The 21,905-nt window shown below is 42.7% G+C and overlaps 1 protein-coding gene across 1 annotated transcript in view; it reads right to left on the minus strand.

Moving 5' to 3' along the window:
- Nucleotides 1-313: 313 nt before the first annotated feature.
- fbln2 (fibulin 2) overlaps nt 314-21,905 on the minus strand; it is a 76,300-nt gene continuing 54,708 nt past the window's right edge. Inside the window, exons 9-17 of the mRNA XM_084039032.1 lie at nt 19,390-19,524; nt 16,437-16,574; nt 12,163-12,306; nt 11,004-11,132; nt 8,252-8,377; nt 6,993-7,109; nt 4,643-4,771; nt 3,269-3,392; nt 314-2,109 (exon numbers count right to left, since the gene is read on the minus strand). Of these exons, the coding sequence (XP_083895158.1) occupies nt 1,749-2,109; nt 3,269-3,392; nt 4,643-4,771; nt 6,993-7,109; nt 8,252-8,377; nt 11,004-11,132; nt 12,163-12,306; nt 16,437-16,574; nt 19,390-19,524 (1,403 nt within the window). The 3' untranslated portion in view covers nt 314-1,748. The remainder of the gene's footprint in view (nt 2,110-3,268; nt 3,393-4,642; nt 4,772-6,992; nt 7,110-8,251; nt 8,378-11,003; nt 11,133-12,162; nt 12,307-16,436; nt 16,575-19,389; nt 19,525-21,905) is intronic.

Genomic DNA, 21,905 nt, shown 5'->3' on the forward strand with positions numbered 1-21,905 from the left:
TAGGCATCAGGAGCAAAGGAGGGGAACACAAGAACCGGTGTCCAGGGGAGAATGAGGCTAAACAGGCCTACGGCGACACAGGAGGGGCTTAAGAAGACCAAATTGTCTGGAATAAACCAATGAGAACACAACTTTATGTCGGCTTGTCCATTATTCAACCAGTAACTTCAGCCCAATGATGATATTATCTCCTAAAACCTTTGTATGGGTCAGACTGTGGTGTTTATTTATATGGCGACCTGTGAGAGCTTCACCCTCCCTACTTTCCATTATCTGTTGGGAGGAGGCAAAGCACACTTTCCGGTTCGGGGATGTCGGAGGGTGTAACGCACACTAAACGTTGCTTGTGGAGCAGTGGAATCGGTGACCATAACGACAAGATATTTCCTTTGAATTGCCTAGTTGTTAAAGGTGCTGTAGGAGTAAACGTTGTGGTGAAGCTGCAACGTTCACCAGTAGATGGGGCTGTTGGCTCACAGTTCACATACAATGAAAGTGATCACACAATGCAAAGAAGTTGATCTGTACTGTCACTAAGCAAATGACAACTGTTTGATCATCATTTATTGATTGGTTTATAGATACAAATGGAATGTGTTAGAGTGTACAGGCTGAGTGAGGCCAGTTACAACAACAGGCTGATTTATTCCTGCAAACGACACAGAAACGTTTGTTGACAGATGCGTGATTGTATGATTTTTACCCTGAGATAATGACAACAGTAACATAGAGAGAGGCATCCAGTAATAAAGGAAAGAGGCTTAGAAATAAAGATCAACAGTAACACTACATTAATAGTTTCAGTGCTGGAATTGACCACCCAACACTCGTCGTGTTGTTGTTTTCTAGTGTGGACTACACTGAATTACACTTCAATTGCGTCAGATCACATCTTTAAAAAAAATAATATACACCAAATGCTGAACTTTTGGAAGGATGTGCTACTTTATTCTAACCATATAAAAGCATGTGGGTAATTTCTATAGAGGCCCAAAGCTGACAAGAGTAAATCATCAGTCGGGATCATAACATAAATATAACATTATGAACACTAAAATATTGCTATGACAGCAAATTAATTAGCAAATAAAATACAGATTGTTTTTAATATATGGTATACTATCAACTGATCAATTAAAAATTACATGAAAAATGAAAAATAATTTACCTTTTTCTGACCAACTGAATGGAAAGAAAAGCCTGAATCCATCTTACTCTTCATTTTTAACTAAGTTATGCATTCCGTTTTTTGCAGTTTAGTGCTTCCACAGGTGACAATTGCCTTTAACCTCTAGTGCTGCAAAGGTTTATTAGTTTCTTCAGACTTCCAAGAATAACTCTTATGAAAATGAACATTTACGAAGCAATTCTTAACGAGAGTAGAGCAGCACACAAAACACTGACCCAGATGTGTGCAGTGACCTGTGCAGCACCTTGCCAACAGCTTGCATAGACGCTAACAATGGCAGTGCATAAACCCTCAAATGAGCAAAATTCAAACTGAAAATACTGCTAAATACAAATACAATGTTTCTCAAATGTGATTGTTGTAGAAAATCTGAAGAAACAAGCAAAACAACCTTCTGGAGACAAGACAATCAAACAAACACAAGTCTTTGGCAACAATCAACAAGATTTTTGAATAAGCCTGATTGTAGGGAAGCGTTACAAAGAGAGTCTGCACATATAAAAAAATGTAGCACCATAAAAGGTTCCCAGTCCCTCTCCCTGTCTGTTTCTCGCTGGTGTTAGATAGCGCTGGATGTGATAAAGACGTAGATCCTGGCGAGGAACGAGGTGAAGGCCCCCTGCCTCAGCAGCTTCATCTCCACGTCGATCAGGAAGTCTTTGGGCTCGCGGACTTGTCTCTGCAGGTAGACGGCACCCGTGAAGCCGTTCAGCTTCCTGGTGCTGAAGTAGCCCTCCTCATTGCCCTTGATGATGCCGATGACGATCTGGTCGCCGGCGTAAGCGGGGGATGGTCCGATTCGGAAGATCTGGGCAGGAATGATGATGTTGGTCTGGAAGCTGAGCTGGTAGTACGTGATGCGGACCGGGGAGTTGTGGCAGTCCAAGGAGTTACTTGGACAGCTGGTCCGCTCACAGCGTCTGGAGATGAGTCGAGGACAAGGGAGAGAAAGGAAGAAGGTAGATGAGCAAGGCAGTGTATGGATGTTGGACGCGGACATACTGGAACATTCTTATGTCCCAGCTTCACCTCCTCAACACTGACAGAGACGTGGTGGGTGATCCAGGATGTCACAGTCCTCTTATGAGGCCATTTACATTCTTAACACGTCACTGAATGTTGTTTGTTGGTTTCAGCTCAGCGTTCAACACCATCTCCGACCTGAAGCTGAAAACTCTGCCCTTGAGTACCTCACTCTGCAACCGGGTATTATACGTCCTCACAAACAGACCGCAGGCAGTTCGGATCGGCAGCCGCACCTCCTCCACTTTAGTGTTTAACACCGGAGGCCCCCAGGGCCGTGTACACAATTCCCACCTGTTCACGCTGTACACCCACATCCTGCAACCCCCGACACGAAGGCAAGTCTGTTGAGAGGTTTGCCGGTGCCGCTCTGTCAGCGGCCGGATTACAAACAAAAACAAGACTTCATGTCGAGAGGAAATCAACAATCTGGCAGAGTGGCGCTCAAAGTCAGTAAAACCAAAGAGCTGCTTATTTGATTTTTTGATCTGTGGAGGTGAGGTGGAGTGAGTGAACAGTTTTAAGTTCCTCCACCCTGATGAAAAGAACTCAAAAATGTGTTTCTTAAGGAAACTTAAGAAGGCAAAACTCCTCTGCTAATTTCCTGTCCACTTTCACAGAGAAGCAATAGAATGCATGGGATGTGCTTGTTACTCCTCCCTCCTGTCCCAGAACAGGTTTAGTTGAAACCCACCCAGAATATCATGGTCTGTCACTATATCTACCAATCAGAGCCGGAAGGATTAAAAAACAACCTGTTCACTCTGCTGCTGCCTGACGGTGATAGAGGAGTACCTGCTGTCATACCAGCACACTACTGAGCAGCCGCTTCTCTCAGTCTGACTTAATGCATCCTCCCTACTCCACTACATAAATCCTTTGTTTATTATTGTGTAGCAAAAGGGGACTACATCTGTAGAAAAACAATTAATAAACTTTAAGCCTTAATACAGTTAATCTAAAAGTCGAACTCTACGTTCACCAATAAAACAGAAAATGCTAAATTCTATTCTGGTAAACATTTCAAGACTCTAGAGAAAGAAAACTGTGACTCACGTGTCTGACGCCTTCTTGTAGTTGTGAGGGCAGTCGAAGGAGAGACACCTGAAGCCTCCCTGGAGGTTATAGCAGCTCTGTCCATGTGAACAGTTGTGGCTGCCAGTTGTGCATTCATCGATATCTGGAAACAGAATAAATAAATAAATAAATAAAAGGGCTAACCAAGCTGACGGTAGTAAGTAGTTTGATTTTAACCAGAATCCTTCTTTGGTTGAGATTTGGATTTGACTTTGTACTATATAAATACATTTGACTTGAAAATCTCTTTTCAGGGCTTTCAACTAAATTCAATTTAATTGGTTTTATTGTCATGACTTCGTACAATACAATGTTGCCAATACAAACAACACAATTAAAAAACAATAACAATACGAGAGGGCAGGGAAAACAAAAGGGATATGGACAGACGGGGGCCTGTGAGATGTGAGACGGGGAATGCAATATGGGAGACAGTCTACAGCAGACTCTCCAAGTTGCTTTGACCGTGGACAGACAGCCATATCACATGGTCTTCATCAGCAGATGGAGTTCCAGCTCAGTAACTGTTTTGATTTCATTTTCTTCCCTTGGAACTTCTTGTTTGTGTTGGCAGGCACTCACCTTTTAGGCAAGGAGATTGGTGCCACTCTCAGACAAGAAAGGTATTGATTTTCTCACCTAACTCTCTGCAAGTATGACCCAAAATGCTGAACTTTTCCCTTTACAGCTTCCACGAGCTATTTATTATTGATGGAATCATAGCACATACTGAGCTGTATGCAACCTCAAAAGCAGAAGAAGAAGAAGAAGAAGAAGAAGAAGAAGCAGAAGAAGAAGAAGGTATAATAAAGCTGCAAATCAGCGAGAGAATAAGCTAAATAAAAGGTGGAATTCTGGTCTGTCAACTATGAGGGAGCATTCATTTGAAAAAACAGTGAGATTTTGTGATAAAAAAGGTGATATTTGGGGCTAAAAATGATTTTAAAGAAAGTACTTTACTCTAAAAACATGGTGAAAATGGATTGCTGTTGAGTTATTTCTGATTTATGGAAGCATATGAAGAAATATTACCCTCTGCTAAAAAAAAAAAAACTCAAATATGTCATTCTGTTCTTGAAAGACAAAGCCTGGTTTGCATATTTGGAACATAATTTCAGAAAACCTGTATTACAAAAAGAACCCAAAGAAAAGTCTTAATGTAACCATCTGGGGAAGTTGCATGAGCAACTGAGTCAACTTTTTTTTACCTGTCGTGTCTCCTCTAAATATTTTCTCACATTTGTTCAACTCATTCAAGTCTTGTTCAATACATTTTTAATTTCAGTCTATCCCTCCCTCTGCTTCCTGTATTTGCTGTGGTCAGGATCATAACACTGTTCACTGACGTCTTACCTTTGCAGGTGCGCCCATTGGCCGACATGACGTATCCTTGAGCAGGACAGGCACACTGGTAGCTGCCAGCAACATTAACACACTGGAAGGTACAAAGGTTCCCGATGCTCTGGGAACACTCGTCGATATCTGTTAAAGGAGACACACACACATCTCATCAGTCACATTAAAGCCCTGTGAGGAAACCAAAGGCACGTTCAAATAAAGCAGTCTGACTTTTTGTCTGTGTGTGTGTTCCCTGTCTAAGGATTAGCAACAGGAGTTACCTCTCGTCTCCTAACACCAAATTCAATTTCTTTGGATCAATGAGGACTTAATATAAACAATTCAAGTTGTTGTCGAGGTTTAACTCCTTGACCCATTGATCCTGACTGAAATGTGTCATTGTATTTGCCATATTCTGTTCTCCTCTCTGTCCTTTTATGTTGAAACCATTCCATGCTTAGTGCTGCAGACTCATGAATCTGTCTCTGGCAGAGAATTTGTTGGGTGCTGAAGTGTGTCCTGTTCATTTACTGTACTCACCTCTGGTGCACTGTGCGTGTTTATATTACGAATATATTGTCATCAGAAACTAGTTGCCATGGGAATGGTCATGTTAGATTTACAAAAGGCTTTCATACCTTGGCCTTGAAGACATAACAGTAAAATGGTTCCAATCCTACATGGCAAACAGTAACTGGTGTGTAAAGTTGGTGAGGCCATGCCCACAGTTCATATATGGGGTACCACAGGGCTCCAATTTGGGACCTTTGTTGTCTTTAATTTCTGTCAATAATATGTTGTGCAGATGTTTTATGAAGATGACTCTACCTTATTAGTATCTGGTAAAGATGCAGGAAAAGGAAATATCTTTGAATCTAAAACCAATGTCAAATACTATGGGCTCTCTCAACCCAATGTCTTTGGGGAGAAAATTGCAGCTACAGCCTCGGCTAAAATGGGTTAGGGTTAGCCTATGTTTTTATACTGTTACACTTTTACTATAGAATAGATGCATGCTCAATGCTCCTTTTAGGACACATATTAGATCTGTAGGAATTATTGTTGGATTATGTGCGGCAGGGGGAGGCGTCACAGATTCAGCTTGGTGCAGCGGAAGTTTCGCGGCAAAAAGCCTCGCCGAGACTGCGCCGAAAGCCCGCCAGCTCCAACCTGGTCTACTCTTGGCGTAAGGCAAATTACAGCTGGCGGAGTGGCAGTTTGGCTGACCGGCGGCACGCAGTGCGCACACGTCACCAAGACCTCACAGGCAGGTTTCCACAGTTCCAGGCACATTTAAATGTAATAAATAATCACAACAAACACTATTTAATGCAACTAATTGAATCAACACGTGAATTTATATCTATATAGATTGTCCCGTCACATCTGACGTCAGATCAAAGGCGGATGGCACGCGTAACGGAAACTCAGCCTCTCGGACCAAAACATCTCCCTCTCTCTCTCCTGTTTTTTATAATATCGGCATTGTTATTATTATGATACGCACGCACAGCGCGTGATGCGCGTGGTGGGAGCGGCGGCGCTGCTTCTGTTATCGGGTTGTCAAGTGACGGAACTTGCACTGAACCTCCCCTAACGCATTAAAGGAGATGAGAGGAGCTCATTTGATTGGTGAAGATCTGAATCGGCTGTATTAATCCCAGTCCACGCCTCGTCTCCTCCTCGTCTCCCACTCACGCCTTCTTCTCCTCCCTCTTTCCCACTTGCGTGGGTGGGAGTGACGGGCGAGCCTGCGCTAGCCTGCGCGGTGCACAAAACTTGCAAAGTCCAGGCGGACACACCCCGTTGGCGTGGCGCAGGTGCGCTGAGTGCTGACTGCGCCTGGTCTACGAAACTAGGGCCCATAGTGTTAAAAGTTAAATAACAAGAAGCTATTTCTTCTATACTTGGATCACCTTATTAACCAACCTGCCCTTCGCATTAAACAATGAAAAACAAATATTATTATAAGTCCTTATGTGAGCACCATGATATATAATTGTAGGCCTATTCTTTGATTTTTAAATCACTGTCTTGTTATTTATGAATGAGCCTTCGTCTCATTACTACATTTTGTCACCACTGCAAAGATTGAACTGTAAAATTGGCAGTCGAATCAGGCTCCCTATGTCACATATTATGACATCTTTATCTTTAGAAGCGTTAATGGCCAGTTAATTAAACTCTGTGATTATGATACTGTGATCGTAGTTCATGGTGGTGTGAATGTCTTTCTAATATTCCTCCTTCCATGTGAATTTAAATGAAATCTGCAACACATTAGAAACACCTCTCAGAACATAGCAGTCCAGTTGGCCTCCACCAACGCCACCAGTTTCTATCTAGTAATTTTGGTAGAAAATACCTTCACATGTGTGTCCATCCTCTTTCAGAAAGTAGCCTTGGCGACAGTAGCATTGATATGAGCTGTAGATGTTGGCGCACTCCTGGCTACAGGGGTTTTTGTCACATTCATTTACATCTAAGTATAGAAAAGAAAAGAAAAGAAAAGATAAGAATTATTACTATTTTTAAAAGATGGTCTTGGAGGATGTTTTTTATTGTCAACAAATCCAATGAAAAGACTACATTTAAAAATGTGTTATCATATTTACTCTCTGGTGGCCCCAAGCCAATTGATTCCTTTAAAAGATGTAAATCTCCAAAAATGTGTCAAAAATACAATTTAAATTGTTTTACAGTCTAATAAACATTTGGTGTTCTGAGTATCTGAAGTAGAAGGACTCTATGTGGGAATTGAGTCAACATATAAAATGTCTTCACGTCTTTCATACACATGTATAAGTTGTTAGTAGAATTGATTGCTTTGCTCTTTTCATGGGATTTGTTTACTGGAAGGAAAATTAAATATCACCAGCCTCATCCTTCACCATTTCAACAGATAGAGAAATGAGCACCTTCAGAATCAGCATCAACAGAAAATAATCAAAGAAAAATGCAGCTGTTGATATTTCTGGGGAGCTGCATTGTGGAATTACCACTTCAGACATTTTGAATGTGGGATGATGTTTCTAATGCTGTTGGTTATTAACCTGCTTATCCGAGAGAGACAAGCTTCAAGTGTCTGGAACGAATTCCTCTGAAAAGCACTAATCAAAATCTAATCATGTCACTGGAATAAGCTTTTTTAAAAAAACAACCCTGATAACATGCAAAGCTTCACCTTTGGACTGTGAACAGAAACCATCACAACCAGATTAAATCCCAGAATAAAGGCTGTGACGAGCTGAATGCTATGTGAGTCACGCTGCTGGTCAGCTCGTCTTCAGCACCTTAAGCTGGAAACCATTATGTATGCACGTCTACATCCCAGAGATGGAGGCTGAATTGAATTGCAACAACAAACAGTTTTCACTGGTAACAACGACATACAAAAACCACATAAACATTTTTTATCAATAATCTCTAATCTCCAAATAATTTGGCTTTCGATGCCAATGCTCTACCCCGGGGGCAGAGCATTGGCTTTCGATGCCAATGCTCTACCCCGGGGGCTTACATCTACGCTTCACATGCTTTAAGGAAAATACGTCCACGTAAACAAGCTGGCATTTAAATTCTTGATATGTTACAGAGAGAGAAAATAAAAACAGTCCAGCTTACCTTCACAGTTCTTGCCATCTAATGCCAGGGAGAAGCCAGCTGTGCATGAGCAGTGGTAGGAGCCCGGGGTGTTTTCACAGGTCTGGGCACACAGCCTGCCAGGATAGCGCCAGCACTCATTTACGTCTGTCAGTGCAGGAGCAGGAGCTGTTAGACAGCAGACAGATACCTCCGGCCCACCCAGGACTCAACTTCTCATTCAGACACGTACCCAGAGATGTGCAGGGTGACGTTTTTCACCCTATTATAGCTCATGTTTTTTGCATATATAACTCCTGTTGTTTGCCTGCTGCTCAATGGAGGTCGACCGATATCGATTATGACACATCTAGGAGACCAATAACCCATAGTTGTTTGCAGTAAAGAAAAGTGTCAAAAGGTGGAAAGCTTTTTATTTAGAATAAATTTATTCTACATTTAGAATAACACCAACTCTTAACACAAAATGTAATTATGTGTTGACCCCTACTGCTCAAGTTAAAGTGATGGTTCGGAGTGAAATGCACCCTAGGTAATTTCCACCATGACATCCAGCCAAACACCCCCTCGGAAGCATTTTTAGCGATGGTCAGCATTGGTCAAGATAGCCACTATCAGCCGAATGGCTTAGTACTAGCGCTATGGTACAGAGGGTATATCTCGTAACTTACCCCACTAATAATGCATGGAATGTTACCAAAACTTGTTGTTATGACCAAACTTCTGCAGTAGTACACATAGGGTCTGTACTCACAAAACGAGGCATTTGAAAGTTTGTAAGTACACCAGGAGTTTATTTAAAAGAACACTTGCCTGATAGCTTCTATCCTCGGCTACTAACGCTAACTAACGCTACCGCAGCGTAGACGCCACTTCCGTGTTTACCCCGCCGATGGCCTGACGCGAGTTTCACGGGAGAGTATGAAAAAGTTTCGCTGAGTTTTTATAAAGGCTTGTATTATCAGGTCAACACATGTTTATAAATGCTTGTATTATCAGGTCAACAAGTGTTGACAAGTGTTGACCTGATAAAACAAGCATTTATAAACATTTAGCGAAGCCTTTTCATACTCTCGCGTGAAACTCGCGTCACTGCATCGGCTGAGTAAACACGGAAGTAGCGTCTACGCTGCGGTAGCGTTAGTTAGCGTTAGTAGCCGAGGATAGAAGCTATCAGGCAAGTGTTCTTTTAAATAAACTCCTGGTTTACTTACAAACTTTCAAATGCCTCGTTTTGTGAGTACAGACCCTATGTGTACTACTGCAGAAGTTTGGTAACATTCCATGCATTATTAGTGGGGTAATTTACGAGATATACCCTCTGTACCATAGCGCTAGTACTAAGCCATTCGGCTGATAGCGGCCAGCTTGACCACTGCTGACCATCGCTAAAAATGCTTCCGAGGGGGTATTTGGCTGGATGTCATGGTGGAAATTACCTAGGGTGCATTTCACTCCGAACCATCACTTTAAGAAGCTAAGAGCAGAGAAACATCCTCACACTTGTTATGTGTTAGCTCTTACAGGCAGTGAGAAGGTACGGAAGAGTAACTTTATGAGTGAACATATACACTAGGGTTGTCCCGATCACGTTTTTTTGCTCCCGATCCGATCCCGATCGTTTGAGTTTGAGTATCTGCCGATCCCGATATTTCCCGATCCGATCACTTTTTTTTTCTCCCGATACAATTCCAATCATTCCCGATCATTTTTCCCGATCATATACATTTTGGCAATGCATTAAGAAAAAAAAAAATGAATAAAACTAGGGATGCTCCGATCAGCATTTTTGGGGGCCGATCCAATCACCAATCACAGAAATCATAAATCGGCCGATACCGATACCAATCACCAATCACAGAATGGATGGGAGAATAATAATAATAATAATAGAGCCGTTTTATGACAATCCCAGCGGAGCAGCGCTCTGATCAACAGACCACACACACAGTCGGCTCGTCCCGTACGAGCCGACTGTGCGCACGAGGGTGGCTGATAAAAGCCCACCACATGTCACTAGCGTTGTTTACACTGGAACTTTGACAGGCCACCGGCCACGAAATTCCCACCCTGCGTCAGGCGCAGAAAAACAGTCTCGGTTAATAAAAATATATAAATATGCGATCGGCTTTTTTGATCGGCACTTTGACCGATCGCCGATCAACCTGTTTAGGGTCCATATCGGCCGATAACGATCGGCGGCCGATCGATCGGAGCATCCCTAATATACACTATACGTTAAACCTTTTTGGAAACAATAACTTTGGATGGTCCAAGTTTTTTTCTGGTGCATTCATCGGTAAAGTAAGCAGGATTGGACCATGCAGACTGTGACACTAACAGTTGGGTTCATCAGGTCATGTTTAGCGGTTGTACTGAAGTGATGAGCCATGGGTCTCTGTCTGAAATACTTGCACACTTCAGAGGATGGGCAAGTTTTATTTAGCTGCAGCTTGTTCTCCGGGTTAATGCATGCTTCCACTTCATTCGAACTTAACTGATGTACTTTTTATCACTATGCTGCATTCCCCAAAATATCTTGAAATCCTCACAAATTAAGCACTAATTAGAAGCAAAAAGCTGACGGAAGGTGTAACCCCTGTCCTATTTAGTCAAATCTGACATCACAATTACCACAAAAACTGTACTGACGTCTGTCTAATGACCCAGCGAGAAGTTTTCTCAGGAGCAAATCTGGCTTCAAAAACACTTTGATGACTAACTCGCCAATCTGCTAGTCATCATCTCCCAGACCTGACGCAGCGGTACTCACCGGTGCAGACTTTGCGGATGGCGTCATACTGGTAGCCCGTCTGACAGTCACAGCGGTAGCTGCCAGGGAGGTTGTGACAGATCTGGCCCACTCCACAGCGGTGTGTCCCCATCTGACACTCATCAGTGTCTGAACAGGCGAAGAGAAAGAGAAAGTACGTCAGCATTGACCCCCTCTATACCTGATGCGGTCGAACTGATACAGCCAAACAGTTTTCATCACTGATTCATCATTGGTGTCATTTATCCAGCCTAGCAGTTATCAGTGTGATTGAAAACTTTTGGATTGGTGGTCGGACAGAGCAAACCATTTGAGAATGACAACGTGGAATCTGGGAAATTAGGGTATCTTTTCCCAATTTTTTAACATTGTAGACTAGAGACAATTCATTTAGGGGACTTGCCCCCCGGAGCACTTAATCTGCTGATGAAGATCATGTGTTAATACCAAAAGCTCCAGAACAGCTTTGTAGCCTTACTAATAGACCCTGTGTTAAGACTTTCTCAGGTCATCACAGGCTACAAAACCATCCTGTGCGAGGTTATAGAGCCAGATGAGGTAAAGGCCTTTTATGCTCCTTTTGACCTTCTCAACAGAGAGTCAGTTATCAAGTCTGCCCTGTCTCCACAGGACTCTGTCATTACCCACAACTGATATGAGAAAATCACTGTGAGGGGATATGAGGGACCTGACGACATCCCATGTAATTTATTACTATGTGCCATCAGTTTACTGATGCCATCACTGATATTTTCACTGTGACAGGAGAATATTACCACCTACTTCTAGACAGCCACCATCGTCCCTGTAGCTAAAGAGTCTGCCGTGTCCAGTCTACATGATGACCGCCCTGAGAGAGATCCATCAGATCTACAGAGGATCCATTTCTGAAGAAGACAAGTCCATCTGCCATGTTCTTGGTAACTTGTGCATGGCCCAGGACAGGAGGGCTCTAAAGCAAGGTGACTTAAACCACAAAGGGCATCAGTGACAAGAGGTGCCCGTGCAGATTATTTAATAACTGCTCTATTATTAAGAATTAAGAACTATTAAGAACTCATTTTGGCTTCTTTTTTTTTAACGAAGCAGTTGAGCACTTGTGTCTTTGCCAAAACAACTTCAATGCTTTCATTCACGTCACCAGCGAGGTAAATCTCACCAACACACTTGACTCCATCAGAGCTGCTGTGGTAGCCGTGGCTGCATGTTATGATCTTCTGCTGGCAGGTGTAGGAGCCCACCGTGTTGATACAGTTGAAGCCTGAGCTGCACGGCTCACTCAGGCTGCTGCACTCATTTATGTCTGCAGAGAGAGAGAGAGAGAGAGAGAGAGAGAGAGAGAGAGAGAGAGAGAGAGAGAGAGAGAGAGAGAGAGAGAGAGAGAGAGATCAGGACACAAGACAGCTCAGGAGAATGTTTCCTGGGAGGTTTAATCCTGATTGACAGGTCCATTTCCTCCCAGTCATTTTGAGAGAACAATTATGAAGCTGTGTATTCACTTGTTGATGTTTATCAAGTCGTCTTAATAAATAGTCAGTAAATACTTGTGGAGCAGATTATGAATTGTCCATTTAATGCATGGAGTCAGGTGGATGTGGGTGGTGGACAAAGTACAAGAGAGAGATTTGAACTGAATGAGTATCACAAAGAAGGTCAACCTGAAGTTTAAAGTCGTGTTTGTTAGCTTTTTAACATCACTACAGAAGAGTCCCAATTAAGTGGCTGCTCCCTCTGGCCTTGAAGTCGGCGAAGGTTGAACAGATGAGACGGTTTAGTCTACAGAGGATTCCCTGTTTGTGTCACCACCACCCCCCCGGCTTTGCCACTCCCATCGCCTGAATGCTGGGATAAGTTTATCTGAAGTGATACAAGCACCTTGATGACACCAACAGGAATGCCAAACTACGCTTTAATATCTGTCGGATGAGTTGAGGAATAACACAGTTGTCTAAACAGGAGTTCTTCTGAAAAAATCTCAATAAACACTTTACATGGGAGAACGCTAAAGGAAGCCTTCCACCATCAGCGATAGATCTGTTATGTACGTGCAATCATCTGCTGTGAGTCATTAGTCTTGATGATTACTTTGCGCGGCATGCCTGTATCAGTCGAGGTTTATGAGACACTTTTATGACATCAGGAGCACCCAGGGGTGAACATTATGGCTACCTCGTTATAAAGCCCCCATTCCAAGATGATGAAGTTTCCCTGCACACTGCTAAACAAATTAGGAAGCCATTTAAAGGAAAGCAGGATTTGTTTAATCCGTACACAGACCGAAGAGTAACACTCCACGCATGCAGTTTTATTGAGGGTTATGTGTTACCAGGCAACCAGTGGAGAGACTGCAGCAAGAAATCATCCCGCTCACAAAAGCCAACGAAACCACAACGTGTCATTTTTTGTTTTTGTTTTGAGTTTGCCTTTGCCTACAGTCTTTATGCGCTAAGCGTCTCCTGGCGGTAGCTTATATTGATCAGAAAGATAATTCTGATATGTCTCGAAAAGAATGCAAATATGTATATTTAAACACAAAATTATCATAACATGAACATTTTATGGCTTTATTGGATACCTGTCGAGAGAGAGATGACAGGAAATCGAGGTTCAACAAGGGACATTGTTGTTTAAGATTGGTACATATTTTTCTAACATTAAATCAAGTGACCATTGAAAACTATAACAGCAGTAAATCCTCATAGTGATGGACTGGATGATGAACTGAATCTTGGTTTTATAGAGCTCAGTTGACCTTACAGTTTCGGTTCGCTGTCACCGTTCTCATAGTGTTGTTTGCGGCCGAAGCAGGCAGATGTTTCAGAGAGAAAGCACTAAAAACCCAGAGTTCTCTGCCTGCTCAGCACCAAACAGCAGACAGACACAGTTAGGACCTGCTAGTGAACAGAGTGGAGCATTCAGCAGCTAAAAAGACAGAAGCTGTGTTAATTAATATCACTATCAGTGTTTTAGATGAAGTCTTAGTCGTAGACAGAAATGCGTATTGGTTTTACTTTTTTTTTTGTCTTTCATAGTTTTAGTGCAGTTTTAGTCAACTAAAAGTCTAAATGTTTTTCATTTTTACCAGCTATTATTTTATTCAGTCTCATTTCCATGTGATGTTTTAGTCTTCAGATTATAGTGAACATTTCATTCTCGGCAAATTAATAATTTTGTCATTTTAGTCAAACTTATTTCCTGAAATAATTATACCATACATATATCATTGTTTGATGGAAAATGTAGGTGGAATAATTAAGAATGCATCTTGTCAGTAACTCCTATTTCTCCTGGCGGTGCTTATTAGTGATGTGAGGTTCACCAGGCCTGTTATCGGCATCGGCCAACATGCAAGAGTATGTTCTGTCTGAGCTCTGCAGCTGCGGCTTGTCTGTGTTTGAGACAGAGAGAGCGATGATGATGGATGAGTTTGTCAATTATATTGTATATTTCATATTGTCAAGGTTACCAAGACATTTTTTTAAAATAAATGACTTATATTCTCTGGGTGGTCAGACACACAATGACTGCCACACATCTGGGTATTATTGCAGAATCTAAAAATGTGTACACGTCACAGAAAGTGTAGGGACGGGGTTGTTGGAGGGTGTTGGAGGGTGTTGGAGGGTGTTGGAGGGCCCAGCAGCTCATTTCTGCCCGCCAGGTTAATCCAACCTTAGTGAGACAGCAGGACAAAGAACTGAATCTGTTCTCAAAATAGGACCTCGCCCTCCACTTTATTAGCTATTTAAAGGTCAGGGGGTATAAGTTTCCATTAGCTGTCTATTGTATGAATTATTACTAGAACATGATAAAATGTTATTTCTTAAAATTGGTAAAAGTAAATGGAAAAAAAGAACAATCTTGGAAAGTCTCATAAAAACGAAGCCTTGTAATTTCTATGAATACTTTGCATTCAAAAGCATTCATTTTATTTAGTCATTATTGTGTTTTTATATCAAATTTTAGATCTCCCCTTCTTGTTTGGCTGCAAGCATCAGAGTTCTGTGTTGTGACTTCTGACAACATCAAGTGGCATTTCATTTTTCCCCAGACAATAGTTTGTAAAGGTCCCCTTTCTTTTGTTGGAAACCTTGTTCTCGCATTATAAGCAGTAGGTTACTTGACGAGGTTTAGTGCCTTAAAAAATAATACATTAGGTGGGATTTATATATATATATATATATATATATATATATATATATATATATATATATATATATATATAATATTTATAATCTAGATAATACAATACAGTTATAATACATGTTATCAAAAAATATGTAAAAAATAGAATTATCTACCAAGTACTTAAGTGTCAGTACATCAACGTCCAAAATGTCATCATTTTGTAATTTTTGCAATTCGACATTCATGTGAAATTGTCATAATTAGCATATTAATTATTGATTTATGGCCAAACGTGTGTTTTGTGAGGTCACAGTGACCTTTGACCACCATGTTTTGTGCCCAGAGATCGTTTTTGTTGTTTTGTTTACATTCCTTCTGATGCAAATTCTAGAAATGTACTACAGGAATGACTGGCTTCAGGGCCGGCTCTTGGCATAGGCGATATAGGCGGTCGCCTAGAGCGCCATCTGCTGGAGGGGCGCCGCAAGGCAATGTATTTATCTATTCCCAGTCATTTGTGTGTTCTCTCTTGAAAATAATAAATATTAACAAATGAATAAACAATAATGTTCCTAAAATGTGGTGCTGCTGATTCAGCATGAGATCCACCATGTCTCAAGAGCGGTTAAATGGACTTGCACTGATGAGCATCAACCGTGAAGTGTCTAGGCAGGTGTCATTTGATGATACCATAGATGCTTTTGCTGCAAGGAAGTCCAGACGTGTACAATTTTAGTTGAAGTGAAAGACACGCTGGAAAGAGTTACCTGAAAGTTTGTTGTTGTTGTTCAAATGAAACTGTTGTGATTGTTCTTGTGGTTGCTGTAATTCAATACTTGAAAGTTGTGATTTTTTGCTGTTTGCTGTTGTTGTTCAAATTAAACATGTGTGATTGTTCATTTGGCTGGTGTAATTCGTGTGTGTGTGTGTGTGGGGGGGGGGGGGGGGGGGGGCACCGGAGAGCAATCTCGCCTAGGGCACAAAATTAGGTAGAGCCGGCCCTGACTGGCTTTGTTTAGTTTTTTTCTTGTTTTTCTTGTGGAGCAAATGGGCTACAACTGCATTTTGTATTGCATCCCTGTGTTGCACAATGACAATAAATGAACCTTGAATTCTTTGGGAGCCCTCAGATCATCATGGTTTTAGTGTCACATGTGCATGGAAGAAGGAAGTGCAGACAAGATTCCTGCTCCTGTGATGTGATCGATTATCTACCATAACAGAGAAGACTCCCTTTTTTCAGCTTAAACAGTAAAACATGGATTTAAAATGATGTCTTTTAGTAAAGTTGTGACAGTCTCTTACCGATGCAGTTGCCATGGGAGTCCTCTGTGAAGCCGCTGATGCACTTGTGTTTGTGTTTACACAGGAAAGAGCCCACTGTGTTCTCACACACGGAGCCTGAACCGCAGTTATGGGATCGCAGCGCACATTCATCCACGTCTGCAAGAGAGAACAGGTTACATAAATGCAATCTTCACAAAACACAAGTTTGAAAGTGCTGTCAACTCTCTTCACGAGTCGGCGGTACAGCAGGTGGCACTGTGGCTCAAGCACAGACTAAACATGTGCAGCGTCTCAAAAACTTTCACTCAACTCAACTCCAGGAAGAAAAAAAATCCCCCTCGTATATAAAAAAAAAAACTATCAGAACTCTGTAATTAACGGAAGTTGAACAAAACTTCTTAAATGACAGTTATTGAATCTCATGAGCGATGGATGGAATTTAAATGGAAGATTTGTTGCCCCGTGCCTCCAGCCTGCTTCTCTGGAGTTCACATTATGTTGGCTCCTCTGAGATTCGTCCTGTGACACACAAGCCGAAGGTCTTAATTTGGGTTTTTTTCTTGCAATCTGCATCAGAGTGACATCTTCCTGACGTCACAGCAAACATCTCTTCTTTCTTTCATGCAGCTAATTAGTTCCCCCCCCCCCCCGTCTGATGGTCGACTAAATATTACCTTCATTATCCAGCAACATTGATTAGTCCTCCCTGGTGCCAAACGCTGATGACATGAGTCACAGAGCTTCAAAGTGCTTTCCCGCCGGCGCAGAGCTTCCTCTCAGGATGATTATCTTGTCACATACTGAACCGAAGCGCCAGCATCACTACCGGGCCCACAAACAGGAGCGGAGCTCTCCATGGAGCCTTGCTGGCTGCGCTGCGTTAAAGTCATGACCACAGACGTATAACTGTCACGGGATGGTCTAAGAATTAAAATCATTGTACATAACTGCATTGCTCTGCCCATTCGTGTAGATTTCTGTCATTAATGTTGATTATATTAATTTAAACAGGGACGGAGGGTGAAAATGAGCCGTCTGATTAAACGCTGTTCCTTTAAAAACATGAATAATGCTGGGAACATCCATTCAATGATGCACTACGCTGCAGTCTGTTATTTAGGGATTTGTGAGTGCTCAAGGGACTCTTCAAGGACAAATTATTCTTGGATTTGATACAATGAGAAAGAGCAACGACACACTCCAGAGCTGTTGTGTGTTGTCGGTTGTTGGATCCTCTTTAAGTTGCTGAGAAACTGGCAATGTCGAGGAACACACTCCACGCCACACAAAGAAATACACTGTTTAGAACCTCTCAACCTGAAGATGGTATGTAAGTACCAGTGTTGGGAGTAACGCGTTACAAAAGTAATGCATTACTGTAATGCATTACGTTTTGCTGTAACGCGGTAATGTAAGGCATTACAAAAAAAATTGGTAATAATTTACTCGGTACAAATCTCAGTAACGCGCGTTACAATGCATTTTAAACCCAAAATCAATTGGTGTGTTATTTTTATACAAATTCGCCATCACTGCGAGATCCACAGAGGATACATAAATCCGCGCAAATGTTAACTTCCTCTTACTGCTAGTGATTGAGGAGAAGATGACGGCAGCAGCAGAGTCGGACTCTACATTCGCTATCGTGAGATGGGCTAACGCTCCACTTTTGGAAAAGTGTGAAAGCCGGTCACACCGAGGATCTACAGCTGAGGGGCGGCGAGGAGGCGGAGGCTCCGATTCTCCCCGTCGGTTTTGAACCGCTTTCATGTCCGCGTCATAACGCTTTTGGTGCGAGTTTAAAACAGTAGGTTTACTTCAAAACGCGAGCGTCAGACGCTGTCAGAGCGTTTATGAACAGTGTTTTAGAGCTCCCCTAAATGTCTCAGGTAGGACGTACGGCAAATCTGGAATGAAAAATAGCCCTGTTATTTCATCCCCGAATATCAGTTTCATCCTCTAATATCAGTTAACGAGTCGTTTTCCGTTTCTCGTTTTCCGTTTTTAAAACGAATAACGGGATACGAGTCATTTTCCGTTTTTCGTTCTTTTATTTTGAAGCGAATAACATCACATCCTGCTGTGTAATGAGCTGCATTGAACACAAGAAGATCTATTGAGAACATAAAATCCATATTTCCTTTTATTTTGGCGAAAAGTAATGCAAAAGTAATGTAAAAGTAGTGTAATGCCTTACAATTCAAAGACAGTAATATTGTAATGTAACTAACTACTTTGAAATGACAGTAACAAGTAATAAATAATGCATTACGCTTTTGAAGTAACTTGCCCAACACTGGTAAGTACATATAAATGAGTATTATTGGTCTGAGCCAGATATATACCAAAGTGAACGTAGTCATGGTGACCCATCACCCATTGACTACAGTTTTGAAGCCTTAAATGAAGGCATTATAATCTTGACCATATTTGGACTGTGGAGGAGCGACGGGTGGATCTGACGATCACAAGCAGCAGAGAACAAGTTAAACATGTCAAAATTGAAAATGATCTCTCCCTGTGAGGTTGCTAGGCAACCAGCAGAGATTCCAGGAAGTAAATGTGCCTGACCAGGATACGGGCCAGCAAATAAACACCCATAAAACCACATAATTTACACCTTGATTTGTATGTATGTAACCAGTGAGCTTTAGATGTGCTTCATATGATCCAAACAGATTTGGGGTGGTATCATTGTTAGTATCTAACTCTGGGCATGACAACATACAAAATATTGAACTATTACTTTCAAAGAAACAACATCCAAAGTTGCCGTCATTGTCTGGCGACAGGGTTCTGGTTTCTACTTTACAGTGCGTCTTCTTTCCGTTCTCTTTTTAAATAGAAGGTGAGACATCCTGTGCTGCATATTAAACAAAACATCAGCATTTCCGCCGACTCCTTTAGCGGCGCTGAAAGTGACTGCTGGATAAATTGGCTTAATGAAATGCATCAGGAACGATGAACTCACCCTCGCACACACTGTTCCTCAGCTGGTAGCCTGCAGGACAGGTGAGCTGCAGCTCGCATACGAATGAACCCACGGTGTTCACGCAGCGCTCGCCGGGCCGGCAGCTGTGGGTGTTGGTCGCACACTCGTCAACATCTGCAGGAGAGGAAGAACAACAACAGCGACTGTGTGTGAAATGAGGGAAGGGAGTCGGGGACAGAGGGCGCATGATGATGAGGTGGAGGTGAGGCCGACTCTCGGAGGTCCGTGACGGACCGGGTCTCTGCATAATTCTTCCCCGTGCCCTCGAGTGTAACCACGACGGGGCTCCGTGAGTCAGCAGCAGACCGACGTCAGCGAAATACACTAACAAAGGAAGTCATTCTTACATCTAGGAGTACCAGGCAGAAGAGGAAATGACATGTTTTCCTATTGGCTGCATGTGAAACGGGTTCGTTTCTCTCTCCTCACTACATCTACACTACAGTCTCTGAGATTCACTGATATGCTGTTGCACTTTCTTCCAACAAATGTACTTATTGTGAGTCGCGTTGGATAAAAGCTTCTGCTAAATGCCTTAAATGTAAATAAATGATGGTGGTGAACTATCAGCAGCCTAAACTCAGCTACGATGACGATTCACAGATGATTCCATTGCTTACAAGCACTTCAGGATCTCCACATGCTGGATTCACTTTACCTCACATTTTGTTAAGAAACATGTTTTATTGTTAAGGACAAATAAAAATAACATTGTGTGAGTCTGTTTTTTCTGATAATTACAGTGATTATTTAGTGAGTTGTATGTCGATGATAGTACCAGATAGTATGCCAGCATGAAACCAAATAACATTAAAGCACATTTTATTTTTTTTTCAAAAGCTTCCCTCCACCCCAACGAACAGGCCGTTTCCATTCTAGCTGGATAAAGATTTCAGACTCAGCTCACATCGCTCTCACAGAATCGACCCTGGAGTCCTATTTGGCAGGACATCATATCAACTTTGGACAGCGACTGCTTTCTAAAGCCCAAGTTAAATTCAGAATATCAGTCTGGGCAAAAGGCAAAAAGACATTTGTTCTTGTTATAACTTGTTTGTGTGAAATAAAACACACAGTTTGAAACCTGTGAATCTTTATCAGTCAAACAAGCCAGTAAACAGGCGCTGTTGATTTATGATGGTGGGCTCATGCCGAGACAGCGGATCGCCGCTCTGCCTTGGCTCACAAACTTCCCTTATCGCAGCGCGTGGTCGATTAGCTGGACGCGCTGATAGCGTTGGACTAGGAGTCATTGTGCGTGTATCTGCCCATCCGTGTGCATGCACGAGGGGGAGTGTGGCAGTCATCCATATTTCAAAATCATCCCGAAATATGGCCCATTCCACAGGGAACGCGGCGAAAAAGGTCTTGCACAAATCTGCATGAAGGAGCCAATGGCTGCGAAACAAAAGGCAGCAAAACGAGGGGAACATATTCTCCCGTGTCGCCTGTGATCTGCCGGCAGTCCCTGCTGAAAGCTTTTGCCACGGGGAATTCACAAGAACGTGTGTGTGCCTTGCAACACCTTCCCACGGGGAGCGGGAGGAGGAAAGAAAACCGGCACCACTGATCTGAGGTTTCCAGCAGGTGTGTGAGCAACATTCTGCAGCGCTTTTCACACCTCAGAGAACTACACAAACATCACCTCTCACACCACAGAACATGGATTATACGGGACTCCATGGAGCTGCAGCAAACACATTCATCATACCCACTAAAATGAACGACTTCCCCTTTTAACGTGGTGTAACTCTGTAGAGGCCTCATGCTGTCCAGGCGGTGCACTGGTGACATACTCTGGTTTTGGGGCCTGCCTTTGCAAATGACCCCGTTTTTCCCCCCAACTGGGAGACGTCTGTTGTTGGTAGTATATTTCAGGGGCGAGTCACACTGAATGCCTCCTCTGGGCCCGGCCTTAGCGTTAGCCTTAGCATTGACGGGACCGTTTCCAGTGTTTGGGTATTGCGAGTGGTGCAGAAAGTCGCCTTCTCCTTCCACTCTGGTGGCCAGCGTTATTTCCATTGCGTCATCCAAAGAGGGGAAAAGTAGAAATAAAAAAGGAAAAAGTCTCTTTTGCCTCAAGGTCCCTACCTCCCCCACTCAACTAGTCCCCAGGGACAGCCCCATTACACAGTTGTGAGGGGTGAAGTGATCCAATACATGGAGGAAAGAAAGAGCTTTCTCTTCGAAAAACACAAATGCGTATTGTCGACTGTAGCGGAGGGAACACGCTTTGAGGAGGCTGTGTACGGGGATGTGTCTGACAGGAGGCCCCATTACACAGGAGCAGACACAGCCTGCTGTTCTCCACACTGGACCAGGACCCAGCAGGAGAGAGTCATTAGGTTCAAGCTGAGGTAGATGAAGTCAGCCTTGGCTTGTTTGCAGGTTGGGTTTGAGACGGGAGGTTTAGGGTTAGAGACTGGTGGGACGGGGAGGATCACAAGCTGTGAGCAGGATTTAATGAGGCACCGATGTCAGGCCAACACGGACTC

The sequence above is a fragment of the Eutrigla gurnardus genome (assembly GCF_963514095.1).
Source record: "Eutrigla gurnardus genome assembly, chromosome: 2".
Lineage (NCBI taxonomy): Eukaryota > Metazoa > Chordata > Actinopteri > Perciformes > Triglidae > Eutrigla > Eutrigla gurnardus.